The sequence below is a fragment of the Ptiloglossa arizonensis genome, chromosome 2 (assembly GCF_051014685.1).
Source record: "Ptiloglossa arizonensis isolate GNS036 chromosome 2, iyPtiAriz1_principal, whole genome shotgun sequence".
NCBI lineage: Eukaryota > Metazoa > Arthropoda > Insecta > Hymenoptera > Colletidae > Ptiloglossa > Ptiloglossa arizonensis.
Window position 1 is genome coordinate 2,420,296 of NC_135049.1, and position 15,751 is coordinate 2,436,046.

The following is a 15,751-nucleotide window of genomic DNA, read 5'->3' on the forward strand; positions in this document are numbered from 1 at the left end:
TTAGACCGCGTAACTTTATGAAAAAGTTATATTTTATCAGCAACATTCGAATACCGATCTAATAGTACCTGTGTCGCCATCATGCGCTTCGCGAACGAACTATTTCTCGACAGACTTGGGCGTTTTGCCGTAGATGGAGCCACCTATACTTTTCGAATTTGTTTGGTTTTTATGGTTCACGTGTTAATGATTATGATAAATAAACATCAAGATATAGCGAAATCTGCGAAGGCGAACGGTTTCGGAGAATGTTTGTTCATTTCCGCGATTGTTATTAATATTTACGCATGTTCCCAACATTAATCAAACAATGTGAATCTTATTTATGCATTAAATTAATGTGTCTAGTAACCAATTACTACTTTCAATATTTAAAAATTTTAAGAAATATGTCAGAAACCAGCTTTCACTTTGTATCTAGATCAGAATTAATTTCTATAGGCGAATTAATTATTTATAATGCATAAATAGGAGGCATATTGGAACATGCAAAAATGTTAATAACAATAGCGGAAATGAACAAACATTCATCGAAACCGCTCACCTTCGCAGATTTCGCTATATCTTGATGTTTATTTATCATAATCATTAACACGTGAACCATAAAAACCAAACAAATTCGAAAAGTATAGGTGGCTCCATCTACGGCAAAACGCCCAAGTCTGTCGAGAAATAGTTCGTTCGCGAAGCGCATGATGGCGACACAAGTACTATTAGATCGGTATTCGAATGTTGCTGATAAAATATAACTTTTTCATAAAGTTACGCGGTCTAATAGTACCTATTTCGCCATCTAGAGCTTCGCAAACGAACTATTTCTCGACAAACTTGGGCATTTTGCCGTAGATGGAGCCACCTATACTTTTCTATTAGCATGCTATAGGCAAATTAATCATTTATAATGGATAAATAGGTCGGATATTGTAACAGTAACATTCGGAACATGCAAAAATGCCAACAACAATCGCGGCAATGAACAAACATTCACGAAAACCATTCGCCTCCGCAGATTTTGCTATATCTTGATTATTATTTATCAGAATCATTAACAACCTCGGTAGGTCTATAGTTTAAACAATTATTAACAATATCCTAGTGTAAGTAATGGATAAGAGCCATCAATTTCATTGAAGTATTCTTCGTTCGCGATGGAATATTTCATTGCGGTCCAACCGACATTGTCAAGGCTACACATATCGATTATCGATGCACAAGTGTTCATCAAGATAATTTTTCTGTCTAGAAAAGCGATTGATTGAACTTCGGGGCTTTTAAATAAAAAATACAACTTCTAGGCGTATTGTGTAAATTATAAGAATTAAACAAAAGTTAAATTAATGTACCAAATAGACAATTATTACTTTCCAGTTTTAGCTTTAAAACTTTACGAAACACGTTTTTACTTCGAATCTCGATCAAAATCAATTTCTAAAAGTTGCTTAATCATTTGTAATGCATAAATAAGATGCACATTGTTTGATTAATGTTGGGAACATGCGTAAATATTAATAACAATCGCGGAAATGAACAAACATTCTCCGAAACCGTTTGCCTCCGCAGATTTCGCTATATCTTAATGTTTATTTATCACAACCATTAACAACCGTCAAAGGTCCATAGTTTAAACAATGATTAACCATTTTCTAGTATAAGTAATGGCTAAAGGCCATCGATTTCTTGAAATATTCGATTAGATCGAACAAAGACAATCGAAGTAATGGTAAGTCACCCTGTGGTTGGTATATAAGGAGCCCCCGGTAGCCGAAAATTTCATTCCACCGGGAGCCTCCGAGGTGCACGGATGTCTCCATTTTAGATACCTGAACACTCCGCGGATAACCATGAACGCTGGTTGCCCTCTTGGCAACCGGTACTGGCGATGATTCTCTAATCTTTTTTTTAGTTCTATTCTTTGTTTAATTTTTTGTTTCTGACATGTCTATATTTATTCCCTGATTTAAATTTGTACTTGTTTTTCTATGTTTATTTTTTTGTCACTGCTTCGTTTATTGTCTTTGTTACTGCATGACTACATTTAACCGTTAACCCACATATACTGTGTTAATGATTTTATCGTATTTTGACTCGTTCAACATTCATTATAAATTCAATTTAGCTACCTTGACGAAGTATATCGGAAAACGATAACCGAAGAGTACAGCTTCGTCGCATCCTCCTCGGAAACGTTAATATTAAGTTTACACTAAGTTAGTTTTAAGGCCACCGTGTACAAGTATGTGTGATCTGCCAAGCAATTATTCAATCTTTAGCTTAATTTTGCTCGCTTCCTCGGTTCTCAGTCCGGCCACCTCTGCTTGTTGCATAAGCAAGTGACCGGCCGTGTAGCTGGACCGAACGGTCGATCGTCGCCTCTTCTGGTGCGTCCGTTTCCAGAGGAAGATGTTGCGAACACAGAGGGAGGGTGTACCTCTGCCTCTGTGGAAGCCACCGATCGCAGGAGAGAACCCTCCCTTCTTTAATCCTTCGTAAGTCGCGTCTCGCGGCGCGAGGTTGTGGGGAAATGGGGCGCTTCTTTCGGCGGCGTCGGCCACTTCCTCCCGAATCGGGCTCACTTTTTGCCCCATTTTTTCCATAATGCAATTGCTTGGCAGAACTAAGCGAGGAGATCGAAGGAACTTCGATCCCCTCCATCTCCTCGGTTTAGTAACTTCGTTTCTATTGAGCATCTAGGGAGATCGATGGAACTTTGATTCCATCTATCTCTCTCTGGGTCTCCGCTCGCAGCAACCTCCACGTGGTGAGACCTGGTAATCGCGTATAACTCGCGACGAACGATAACTTTTCGTCGCGGGTAGTACCGAGCTAATTGGCTGCGAATTTAATATATTATATTAATGAAGTTTCTGTTGTTTGAAATTGATTAAATAGTACATCATAGTTCGGTGATTGGTATTCACAGAAATGTATGAGAAAAAAGATCAGAAGACTGAAGTTTTAAAAAAAAAATCAAACATTACGTATACGAAAATAATTTAGTATATGTCGTCTATAGTGTCACACGAGTTACATCGTTGTAACGTGGTATGTATCTCATTTCTGGTAAGGAAAGAATTTTATAATGTCACATTCACTTTGTATTTTTTACGCTGACGCAATTGGGTGCATTCCGAGTCCTAGAAAAATTCACACTCGTCCATTGGCTTCGATTTTGTATGCACTAATGACGAAACTAATAATTTCACGTTGCAACGTTAGATTCTGCGAGGAACACGGAACTCGTTCGGTCGCGAAATTACATTTACGGACTCCGTAGACCATCCTGCGAGTCTTCGCTATTTGTAACGGACCGCGTGAATGATTGAACGAACCAATCTTATGTAATTATCTCCACAGTGCTACCATCCAAACGGCATGTGTAACGACGTCCGTGTCCCTCGTACGAGTTACGTCTACATTTTGTGCGAAAAGTCCTAAGGTCAGTCGTTGAATAGAAGTAACCGAAGAAACATCAAAATGGATGGAATGGAAAAGAGTCAGTACGAGTACCTGCGACTCAACAAATTCTTTTTGTTCCTCATCGGTCAGTGGCCTTATCAGACTGTGCGGGACAAGGTTTTGGTTGGATTATTCTTTCTACCAATCACGTCCACCCTAGCGATTCTTCAGGTACTACAACATTGCAAAAACTCGTGTAAACAATTGTTGGTATTTTGTTTTATTTTAATCTTTTGGAATATCGTTTTCTACACTTCTTCAACGACCGAGGTGTCAAGCATGTGAACAAAAGACATAATCGTTGACAGATTGCTCGTTGCTTTGGTTGAATTTTTCTTTTCCATAGCGATTTATTGATATTATTTATTACTTCGCAAAGTGTTTCAAGTGTTTCTTGTGAGCGATTTCATAAAAATATAAATTTATTAATACTGCTTAGCGTATGCATTTTCAGGGTGGTGGATTAATCTCGTCGTTCAACGTAGGTGACACCGATGCGTTCATGGAAAGTTTTGCACCTTTCATCATCGCCTGTATGTGTATTTCCAAATTCATCAATTTTGTCTACAATGCCGAACAGGTACGCGTGTCATATTTTCGAGACTTAATAACGAACGATGCCGACGAATGAACTTAAATTGCGAATACAGATGAAGAAACTTTTGGACACAATGAGAAACGATTGGAAGAAGTATTCGCTATCGAACGACGAGCTCGAAATCCTCACCCGAAATTACGCAGTGGGAAAGAGAATTACCATTAATTTTGCAAGTAAGGTTGTTTTATACTTTTTAAATATAATTAAAAACCATTGTTGATGGAGGACCGCGTTCTTTCGAAATAGTCATTGCACACGATACCATTTGATTCCAAACAGTAATTCGAACAACTAATTTTTACAATTCATTCGTGTTCGAATGTTTCTTTCTTTATTTAATTCTTTAGCCTTATTAATGTAATGCTTCATTGGTTCTTAAAAATAACCTTACTTGGAAACAATTTAGAATTCTTCGTATCTATTCGTTTGTACGTACGTACTATATATCCATATATTGATACTTCAAGATTTTCGCTACTTATATTCACAAACCTTTTGAAATTGGCAAGGAATAATAGATTACTATATTCTTCGCGACTTTTGCACTCCTCGATCCCTAGAGTAGTTTCAGTCCGTGAAATGTGGTACTACGAGTAAGTAGAATGTGGACAGTGTCCAGCACTTTCTTAGTCCCAGACTTTACGAAGGCTGACTAAAACGTCTGACCAAGTATTTCTTTCGAATATGGCCGTTTTTTCTCTCTGCAGTACACGTGTGCCCCAAAAAACAGTAAAAGTTGGTCGTCTCGAAAACAAGCATCGTAGCAAAAAATATTCTTCCATATTTTCGACTCGTTGTTTCATGTATTCGGTTGTTTGGAAAGTCATTTCGTTTTCTAAAATGGAGAATACGTAATTCAATGAAATGTTTATACACTCTAAGAAAATCGTGTTTTATTTTCACCAAAAAAAAGCGAACTGACTATTCGAACAATCTATAGAATGACCGTATCCAGGCTTGAACCATTAGTTATTAGAAATTTAGAAAAAGGCCTAGAAATTGTTTGATTTGTAATGTATTGACAACAGCTTTTCTATACGGATCAATGACGCCCTTCATGGTGATGCCGTCGCTACCTCAAGCAGCTGAGAGATTAGGATTCTACAATCTATCCGGAGAACGACAGCTAATGTTTCGTGTTGAACATTTCTTGGATACGGAGAAGTATTACTATCCTCTGCTGATACACTCGTATTTCGGCACCGTGGCATTTATCACGATCACGGTGGCTTGTGACTCGATGATACTACTTTACGTTCAACACGAGTGCGCACTTTGTGAGATTTTGGGGTAATGACGCATTCGTTGAGCGAGAATGATTTTTTCTATAACAATGGAGGCGATGCATCCTTTAAAGAAATAATACAAAAATTTAATGCTCGCGTTTACTCTCGTATACGTATTTCTATGTGGAAGTACCCATATTTGGTAAAGTATATGCAAAAAGTCGAAAATATCTCGTACGTGTCTGTATGTAAATTAATATTGTACGATTCACCGGCTCTCTACGAGCTATTACAATAGCTTATTTGATAGAAAGTCGATACCTGAAATGAAAACTACCCCGGTTAACTGAAACGACGAGGGATACGATTTCGTATCAGTTACGTTCGTCGGGCACTACTTCGTACCAAAGAATACGAAACACTTTATATATATTTGTATAAATCTTTGAAATCGTTGTGTAATATGAATCGTGGCTTATAATTCTTTAGATATCGACTACGGAATTTCGTAAAAGATGACAATACGGACATAGATTTGTATCCGAACAAAGACGAAGATACACCGTATCAAAACGCCAGGACCTGTGTAATATTGCACAAACACATTATCGAGTTAGTATTGATTTTTTCATAGCCTTTTCTCTGACTATTCATAGTTTGCTCGATATATTTTTAAATAATTTTCGCTCAAAAAAAAAAAACATGAACTTTCTTCGGCTGTTTCTTTGCAACGTCGAAGATTTGCTAAAACAATCGAAGATGCAAACACGTTGTCCTTCCTCTTCCAATTAGGATTTAATCTGATGGGTGTAAGCTTCACTCAGTTCCAGGTCGGTGTCACTTTCAGACAAATGTTTATAATTCACCAGCGACTTGTACAATTGTATACTTATCGGTTATTTACTTCATAATCAGGCAATAGCAAATATAGATACTCCGAACAAGTCTCTCAGCTTTGCTTCGTTTACGGTGTGCTTGTTATGTATCATTTTACTCGATAGCTGGCGAGGACAACAAATTTCGGACTCTGCTTGCCGTATATTTGAGTATACGTAAGAATTTTTATTGCACACAATATTTAGAAATAGATGACAAGGGAACGGTGTTTTCTTTGCCTATGTCACAGGAAGTACGTGAGTAGAAGCTTGGTGGTAATTTAGAGTAAGTTAGATTGAAAATATTATTTTTCTTAGTATTATTTAACTTTATCTGTATCTTAAGATATCGTAAAGGATAAGCAATAAGCTTTATTTTCTGTCACTTCGCGCAAAACTATAGCTTACAGGTTCTCTGCTTCTCTAAATGAGAGGCAGATGATTATATTTTGTGCAAGTTTTTCGATTTTTAATATCGAATTTGCAATCGATCATTACGAAAACACGATAAACAAATACAAATATTCAACCTCGATAAGGTAAGGGCACTGTAGTATGAAAAATTCACCGTTTCGAACAATCGTGCTTACTGCTTCGAACAAAGAAAGTTCTATATTAGAACCTACTTAACTACTACTGCGGATGATGAACGCTCCATTATTATTTTAAGATTTATGTAAACATTCTATATGTTATCTATTTTATTCCCAGTCATAGCAAACGTAATTTATCTGAAACGATGGACTGTAGGTAGGAAGAAAATTGTGAAAGTTTTCCGAGACGAGAGATTAACATACCTTAACTCGCTAGTAGCGAAGAGTTAAAACGGAGAATTATATTTCCAGGACAAGCGGTAAATGGTATCAGTCATCTATAAATTCCAGAAAACTTATAAGTATTATGTTGTCAAAAAGCACAGTACCTATTAAATTAACAGCTGGCCGAATCTACGCTTTAAATTTAAAGAACTTCACCGCGGTAAGGTTCACTTTGCACCTTTCATAATACTATTTAATAAATAATATTATTTTATAGTCACTGCACAGTGACATTTACTCTAATTGTACACAATAATATTGCGCGATAACAAATACTTATACGATGTGTTTCGTTTAACTTGAACACTGTACACGATCTATTTCTTGCTTTCGATGGTATCAACAAGTGCTCGAGAAAAAAAATGTTCATTTTGATGGTAAAAATGTTGCTGTTAACAGTAAATTGTTTTCAATGTCTTTCCTTTTCTTCGTACATTTTTTTCATATCATCGGAAGCAATAGAGATATATTTAGAATATTTAACTTAAACGAAACAATTTAGACACAATATTATTCCGATAAAATGTTCAACGAACTCGAAAATTACTGTGTTTTATAATATCTTACTATCTTTCTTTAAGGTTGTAAAAACATCGTTTTCTTACTGCATGGTTCTATGTTCCTTTCAATGATAATCAAGTAACTTATAACAAGTATTAATGTTTATTAACGTAATGGAGTATGAGAACGAATTGATCCGACTGGAATGTATCGTAAGATTGAATGAAGATCTATTTATTTTAAATAAAAATCGAATAATTCGTACCGTTTTTATCCTTTTATATAATGACTGTTGTAAATAAACTTCGAAAATATTTGACTCGATTCGTAAACAATCTTTTTCCACGATCTCAATTTTCGTAATCTTCTTATTGTAATTTTAATCACTCGTCGGTCTTAATGAAAGATGCATGTTAATATTCATCTTTTTCATGTAGTTGTACACGAAACCAACGAACCGGTGCCATACACGTTTTTGTAATATCGATTCGAAAAAGTTAAGGTAGACAACGAAGAGAAGAGAAATGTTAAATTGTTCTTAAGATTCGCCATGACTTTGATATCGTATGTACAGAAGATAGGTACTCGATAAATTCGTTTGACGCGCATTGCAATAGTGAGGCTAGGTGCAGGATAATTAAATTTGCAAACTCGATAGCTCATTCTCCTCAAAGAGTTTTCACCCTTTGTAACAGCTCATGCAAATGACCGAATGAGTCAACCTTTTGTATTTATGCCATGAATGTCGCCTTTCAAATGGAATGTGTAACGACTCTTCAATTATATCTCGCGCATGAGCTGTGTCGCCGTGATGCACGAAAAGTTCCAAGGGCAGTAGTTGCACAGGAACAACCGAAGAAACATCGAAATGGATGGAATGGAAAGGAGTCAGTACGAGTACTTGAGAATCAATAAGTTCTTTTTGCGCAGCATTGGCCGATGGCCTTATCAGACACTACTGGAAAAGATTTTGGTCGGGATACTTTTTATTCCTATTGTTACTGTACAAGTGATCCTTCAGGTATTACTCTTCGTTATCCTATGAATCGTATCCTATCATTATCGATAGAGGTATCATTTCGCGAATCCTCACGTATTTTTGCACGATTGAACTTTATTTAGGTACACGCATATATTCTTGGGTGGTTTCCTCTTTTCTTCAGCGACTTATCGATGCACTTTTCACTGAAATCATGGGATTCAGAAGTAATTTTAATATCTCTATCCCAAGAAAATATTTCAAACTCCAATATCTTAAAATCTTTGCGTATACAGATTATCTTTATTGATACTGCGCGGTGCGTGAATTTACAGGGTGGAGGAATATTAACTGCAATGAACGTGAATGATATCGATGTCGTCACGGAAGGTTTTCCAGCATTCGCCATCAGCTCGATGTGTTTTATCACATTTATCAACTTTATTGTTAACAATGAACAGGTACACGTTCTATGTTTTTGAGATTGTTTAACATCGAACGATCGGATCGAACGAATTTTGATTGTTAACGCAGATGAGGAATATTCTGGACATAATGCGAGAAGATTGGAAACTATATTCGGTATCGAGCAAAGAGCTCAAAATTCTCCGCCAACATTACGCAGTAGGGAAGAGAATTACTTTTAACTACGCAGGTAAGGTTCTTCTATTTTATAAAAAATATAGATAACCGATTCTTTTGTCGAACAACAGTCTCTATATACGGATCAATGACATCCTTCATGATGGTACCGACGTTACTGAATGCTGCCGATGCTTTAGGATTCTACAATCTATCCGGTGAACGACCGCTAATGTTTCGCGTTGAACATTTCGTGGACGCGGATAAGTATTACTATCCCCTGTTGATACACTCGTACTTGAGCACCTTAGGGTTTTGCGGGATCGTCGTGGCTTGTGATTCGATGCTATTGGTTAACGTTCAACATGAATGCGGACTTTGTGAGATTTTGGGGTAATTATGTAATTATTACACGGCACTCCTTTCTGTACAAATAGCTGTAGATGTGGTGTAGCCGTTCGAGGAATCGAAATCGAAGCTTCGTGTCTACATTTTGTTCTTCGTGCGTATTCGTATGTTGAAGTATGTGTATTTGTTGAAGTACGTATGAGTAATTGCAAATAATGTGTTTTATCGTATTACGTGTCACGTTGAATTCAATACTGTTTAATCAATTTGAAAAGTGTAAACGTATTTTAGATATCGGACTTTAACAACAAAATAAAACCTAACGCAAAGTTTAATCGTGTTTCGCGTATAAGATTAGGTCCGTTCGATTTAAAGTTGTAACCCAATTTTGTATAATGTAACTATATTTGTAGCGCAATTATATTCTTTTTTTAAATATTTAATAACATGCATAGTAAGGTGTATAAATTCCTTAAGAAATTATATGTATATACCTTTGAAATCTCTATGTAATTGAAACGATGGCTTGCTCCTGTTTAGAAGACGACTAAAAGATTTCATGGATGGTGACAACGCAAACATAGATTTGTATCCTGACAAGCGGAACGATGCATCGTATAAAAATACTAGGGCCTGCATAATATTGCACAAACATATAATTCAGTTAGTATAGATTTTATCAAATATTTTCCTCTTTAATTTTGTGTATATCTACATCTGTTTTCCATTGCATTGAAGATATAGTAAAATAATGGAAGATGCAAATACGGTATCTTTCCTCTTCCAATTAGGACTCACCATGATAGGAATAAGTTTTACTCAATTCCAGGTTGGTGCCACTTTGTGAACATTTCTTATAATTTATCACATATTACATATTTATTGGTTGTTTAGGCAATAGCTAATTTGCGATCTCCGAACAAGGTACTCAGGTTCGTTTCGTTTAGTATGTGTATATTGAGCATCCTATTCCTCAATAGCTGGCGGGGGCAACAGATGACGGACTCTACTGACCGCATATTTGAATACACGTAAGAATTTTTATTGCATACAATATTTAAAAGTAATTTCACGCAATTGCATATCGTAAAAAGTTTGCGCGATATTCTACTACTACATTTTGATTCAATGTCGTCGGTTTACGATTAACATGGTTTACTCGGCTAGTAGTGGAATTTAAAACAGAGAATTGTCTTTCCAGGACAAGTGGTAAATGGTATTACTCATCTATAAAATGCAGAAAACTTATAAGTATTATGTTGTCAAAAAGTGTATTACCTATTAAATTAACAGCTGGCAAAATCTACATTTTAAATTTAATAAACTTCTCCGCGGTAAGGTTTATTTTATCCTTTTTATAATACTATTTTATACATAATATTATTTTATGGTCACTGCACAGTGATATTTACTCTAATTGTATACAATAATATTGCGCGGTAACAAATATTTATACTGTGTGTTTTGCTTAAGTCGAACGCTTTGCACGAAATATTTGTTGTTTTCGATGATATTAACAAATACTTAAAAAAGAAACAAAAATAATTAATTAGTTATCTTTACTCTACATGCGATATAGAAACCATAAAAGCCCGTGGTACTATTTAAAAGAAAAACAATGTCTTTGTAAATGTGTTTGCCTCTTGAATCGAACAATATTTCTTGGTATATTTTTTCATATCGTCGGAAGCAATAGAGATACATTTAGAATATTTAAGTTAAACGAAACAATTTAGACATTTACTGTATTTACTACGAAATAATTACTGTGTTTTATAATATCTTACTATATTTCTTTAAGGTTATAAAAACATCATTTTCTTACTGCATGGTTCTATGTTCCTTTCAATGATTATCAAGTAACTGATAATAGTGTTAATATTTGTTAATGTAATGTGATACGAGAACTGATCCAACTGGAATGTATCGTAAGATCGAGTGGAAATCTGTTTATTTTGAATAAAAATAGAATAATTCGTATCGTTTTTATCGTGTGTGCGTTTTATATAATAACCGTTATAGGTAAATTTCGAAAATATTTGATACTCGATTCGTAAATAATTTCTTTTCCACCCTCTCAATTTTCATAATCTAGAAAGATGGGTCCATCTTTTCCGCGTAGTTCTCATTGAACAACGATTATTCGTTAATAATAACGTAGAAAAGAGGTTTCTAAATAAGCTTTATCATTGACTAAGAAGGAACAATATCGTAATTTAGGCTTCGGAGATGGATCTAACATAGAAAAAACAACGTAAGGAGTTTGTACGTAACACTATCCAATACCGTTATCCGAATCAACAGGTTGACCTTCCCACGAGGAGAATCCCATAGGTTGTATCGTTTACCACCATGTCGTGACAAAACTTTGCCTTGGGAATAGAAGTTTCAGACCCGCGAAACCAAAGATACTGTACAAGTTTTTGTAACATCGTTTCGGACAAGTTAAGAAAGGCAACGAAGGTAGACACTTGCAGTGTCTAACGTTGCAGCCACTATGAGCTTTTACACGCTTTTACACGTCCATTCCGAGTTGTCGAGAAATTTTAGATTTTCCTTAAAATTTCCCATTGCTTTAATTTTATATTCATAGACGGCAGGTACTCGATAAATTCGTTCGGTGGACATTGCAACAGTGATGTTAGGTGTAGGAAAATTAAATTTGCAAATTCGATGGCTCATCCTCCGGGTTTTCATTCTTTGTAACAGTCAGTAGAAATGATGGAGCGACTCAACTTATTGTAATTATCCCCTGAATGTCGTCTTCCAAACGGAATATGTAACGACTCCTCAATTATATCTCGCGCATGAGCTGTGTCGCCGTGATGCACGAAAAGTTGCAAGGGCAGTAGTTGCACAGGAACAACCGAAGAAACATCGAAATGGATGGAATGGAAAGGAGTCAGTACGAGTACTTGAGAATCAATAAGTTTTTTTTATACAGCATTGGCCAATGGCCTTATCAAACATTATTGGAAAAGATTTTGATCGGAATAGTTTTCATTCCGACTGTTTCTATGCAAGCAATCCTTCAGGTATTATGAGTTTGTAAAATACGTGTAAATCATTATAGATAGAGGTGTGGCGGCACTACCCACGCTTGCCACCAGAGGGAAACTCACCATCAACCGTTTCCCGCAAGTTCCCGTACCTGCTCCGATCGCTATATATACGACCTCTTACCGATCTTCCAATGTCCCGGCGTATAAGGCAGGGCCTGCTAGGATGCCTTACTGACGAGTCCACTAGCAGGCCCGGGATGAAACGCTTATCCCCACTTCCTTATATTTCCGTTCACTCCTTTCTAACATTCTTTAATTTAGCGCCGCCAAAGTGGTGACCCCGTCTAAGAACCAACGCAACCTTCTGGACAACAGCACAGCAGCAGTAGAGGTGCAGCACAAGACGATGGAAGGAACGCAACGTGTAAAGGCCGATTTTTCGTAAATCCCCCTCTCCGAGGGTTGACTCCTTTACCTGCCAGCGACGATATGACGCTATACTTCCGGCTAACCATCAGGATCAACCCCAGGAGGACAGCAGGCAGCTTTAGTCGACATTATTCACCGACCACACGGATGCGTTTCATAAGTACCGGTACGCTCACGCATCAACGTCGGACAACAAGTAAAAATCGCGGCTTGAGCATACAAGGCTCGCCATGCGTATTTCGTAATCGACAGCAGCTGGGCCTTACTACGAAAAAGAACCATTCCTCTCGTCCACTACTCTAGACAACCTCCTCCTGTGCCTTGTTGTGCCACCGAACAACGGAACAAATACCTACGCCACTGGGACATCAGGACGGAACTTCAAAGTATCGTTTACCACTGGCAAGGGGGTTATGTGGCGGCACTACCCACGCTTGCCACCAGAGGGAAACTCACCATCAACCGTTTCCCGCAAGTTCCCGTACCTGCTCCGATCGCTATATATACGACCTCTTACCGATCTTCCAATGTCCCGGCGTATAAGGCAGGGCCTGCTAGGATGCCTTACTGACGAGTCCACTAGCAGGCCCGGGATGAAACGCTTATCCCCACTTCCTTATATATTTCCATTCTTTCCTTCCTCTAACATACTTTAATTTAGCGCCGCCAAAGAGGTATCATTTCGTGAACCTCACGTTAGGATAAATATTGATCGAATTTTTGTTTAAAATTTCTGCTAAAATTCGTTAATTATGAAACGACACCTTGACGAACGAATTTTTGTAAATCGGTACTTAATGATTTTTTTTTAGTCTAGTCGATTTCACTCGTCTACGTAAGTTTATACCATTTTTAAAAGAGTTTTACTACGTTTCTTGCGAAACAGTTTGTCAAACCATAGGTTTTATCGATGTTGCGTGGATTTACAGGGGGTCGGACTGATAACCGCGTTGTACGTAAATTATATCGATGCGTTCACGGAAGGTTTTGCAGCTTTCGCCATCAGCTCGATGTGTCTCGTGAAATTGTTCAACATTATGATTAACGGTGAACAGGTACACGTTCTATGTTTTCGCGACTATTTAACAACGAACAATCACGACGAATAAATTTCGAATGTTAACGCAGATGAAGAATATTTTGGACATGATGCGAAACGATTGGAAAATCTATTCGGTATCGAGTAAAGAGCTCGAGATTCTCTGCCAACGTTACGCAATAGGGAGGAGAATTACCCGTAACTATGCAGGTATGGTTCTCCTATTTCATAAAAATGTAGACAACAAAGTTTATCGTTGAACGATCATTTTCGTTTGAAATAATTAATTAAAATATCTAATTTTCATAGCTCATCCATTTGCAAGCGTTCCATTTATCGAATTCAATAATTTAACTACATTAATAGAATATTATATTTACAGTATTTTCATCGAATGCATCGTTAATTTCCTAAGTAGCTATTACGGTATTATAATCATTTTTTCAACTGTGCAAAAAAAGTACTCGCATCGATTTCTGTCAAAACGTGAACCTTGTAAAAATAAGATTAGATACGTAAACAGAAGAAAATGAAGACAAGGTGTAGCGAAGCAATTAATAAGCTTTAAATGGATATCTCCTGTATACACAGGCATACAAATAATTACAAATAATTCTCACTTTGGAGAATTCATATTATAAAATCGGACATTTAAAACAAATATATAGCTTTAAAATGTTACCTCCTATATCCACAGATATAAAAACTTTTATAAACAAAAACTCTGCAGAGAATGCATATTATCAAATTGGATATCTTTTATGTACTGACTTAACACTGTTACAAATATGGAGGAATAAACCTCGAGACTTACAAAAACTACCGTTTGCTTTGTGATGTATCAATAACAGCCTGTATATACGCATCAATGACGCCCTACATGATGGTGCCCTCGGTACTGAATGCTGCCAACCATTTAGGATTCTACAATCTAACCGGTGAACGACCGCTAATGTTTCGCTTTGAACATTTTTTGGATACGGAGAAGTATTACTATCCTCTACTGATACATTCGTATTTTGGCACGTTGGGGTTTATCGGGATCACCGTCGCTTGTGATTCCATGCTAATGCTTTACGTTCAACACGAGTGCGCACTTTGTGAGATTTTGGGGTAATGAAGTAGTTTAATACGAGGCATTACTTTCTATACGAATAGTGTAAATGTGATGTGACTATTTGAGAAATCGAAATGGTAGTTGTATGTCTGCGTTTTCTCCTTACGCATTCGAAAATGATAAAGAAGATTGTTTTCGAATTTCAAGCATCATAGTTTTTTCAAACGTTGCGTGTAAGCTGCGATAAATATCGATGGAAAATGTAACGTTGTGAATCAATCTATCGCACAATATGTGATGTAATCAACAACGTTCAAGTATTTCTTTATTTGCTTAGAAATAATATACGTACATGTACTATACTTGAAACAATTGCATGCACTTTGAAATATTATATACATCGATCTTGAGCAAATAGGGTGGTTTATCGCATTACGTGTCACGTCCAATTCAATATTTTTTAATCGATTTGAAATGTGTAAACATATTTTAGATGTCGAACTTTCTTTTAAAAAAATATTTGTTAACGTACGTAGTAAGGTGTATAAATTCCTTAATAAATTATATGCGTATACCTTTGGAATCTCCTTCTAATTGAAACAATGATTTGCTCTTGTTCAGAAGACGACTAAAAAATTTCGTGGATGATGACAACGCCGACATAGATTTGCATCCTGACAAACGCGACGATGTATCGTATAAAAATACCAGAGCATGCATAATATTGCACAAACACATAATCGAGTTAGTATAGATTTTGTTAAATCTTTTCCTATTCGACAGTTTGTATCTTGACTGATTAACTAAAACATCGACCTTCTACATCTGTTTTACATTGTAT

The 15,751-nt window shown here is 36.5% G+C and overlaps 2 protein-coding genes across 3 annotated transcripts; both read left to right on the forward strand.

The window, feature by feature from the left end:
* The first annotated feature begins 3,469 nt into the window (after positions 1-3,469).
* On the forward strand, positions 3,470-7,768 carry LOC143143087 (uncharacterized). Of its 2 annotated transcripts, none has more exons than XM_076303969.1 (9): positions 3,470-3,627; positions 3,911-4,036; positions 4,107-4,227; positions 5,083-5,344; positions 5,770-5,892; positions 6,020-6,110; positions 6,196-6,332; positions 7,001-7,133; positions 7,555-7,768. In XM_076303969.1, the coding sequence occupies exons 1-9, from the start codon at positions 3,475-3,477 to the stop codon at positions 7,603-7,605; spliced, it is 1,197 nt and encodes a 398-aa protein (XP_076160084.1). In that variant the 5' UTR covers positions 3,470-3,474; the 3' UTR covers positions 7,606-7,768. The 2 variants fall into 2 exon arrangements, with proteins under 2 accessions (XP_076160084.1, XP_076160085.1); XM_076303970.1 differs by lacking the exon at positions 3,470-3,627 and adding an exon at positions 3,765-3,852 and having other exon boundaries at positions 3,942-4,036.
* A 516-nt stretch (positions 7,769-8,284) lies between these two features.
* On the forward strand, positions 8,285-14,690 carry LOC143143723 (uncharacterized). The gene is made up of 11 exons (XM_076305333.1): positions 8,285-8,495; positions 8,789-8,914; positions 8,988-9,108; positions 9,167-9,428; positions 9,924-10,046; positions 10,122-10,212; positions 10,278-10,414; positions 10,585-10,717; positions 13,744-13,869; positions 13,943-14,063; positions 14,551-14,690. The coding sequence occupies exons 1-11, from the start codon at positions 8,343-8,345 to the stop codon at positions 14,688-14,690; spliced, it is 1,533 nt and encodes a 510-aa protein (XP_076161448.1). The 5' UTR covers positions 8,285-8,342.
* The last annotated feature ends 1,061 nt before the right edge of the window (positions 14,691-15,751 follow it).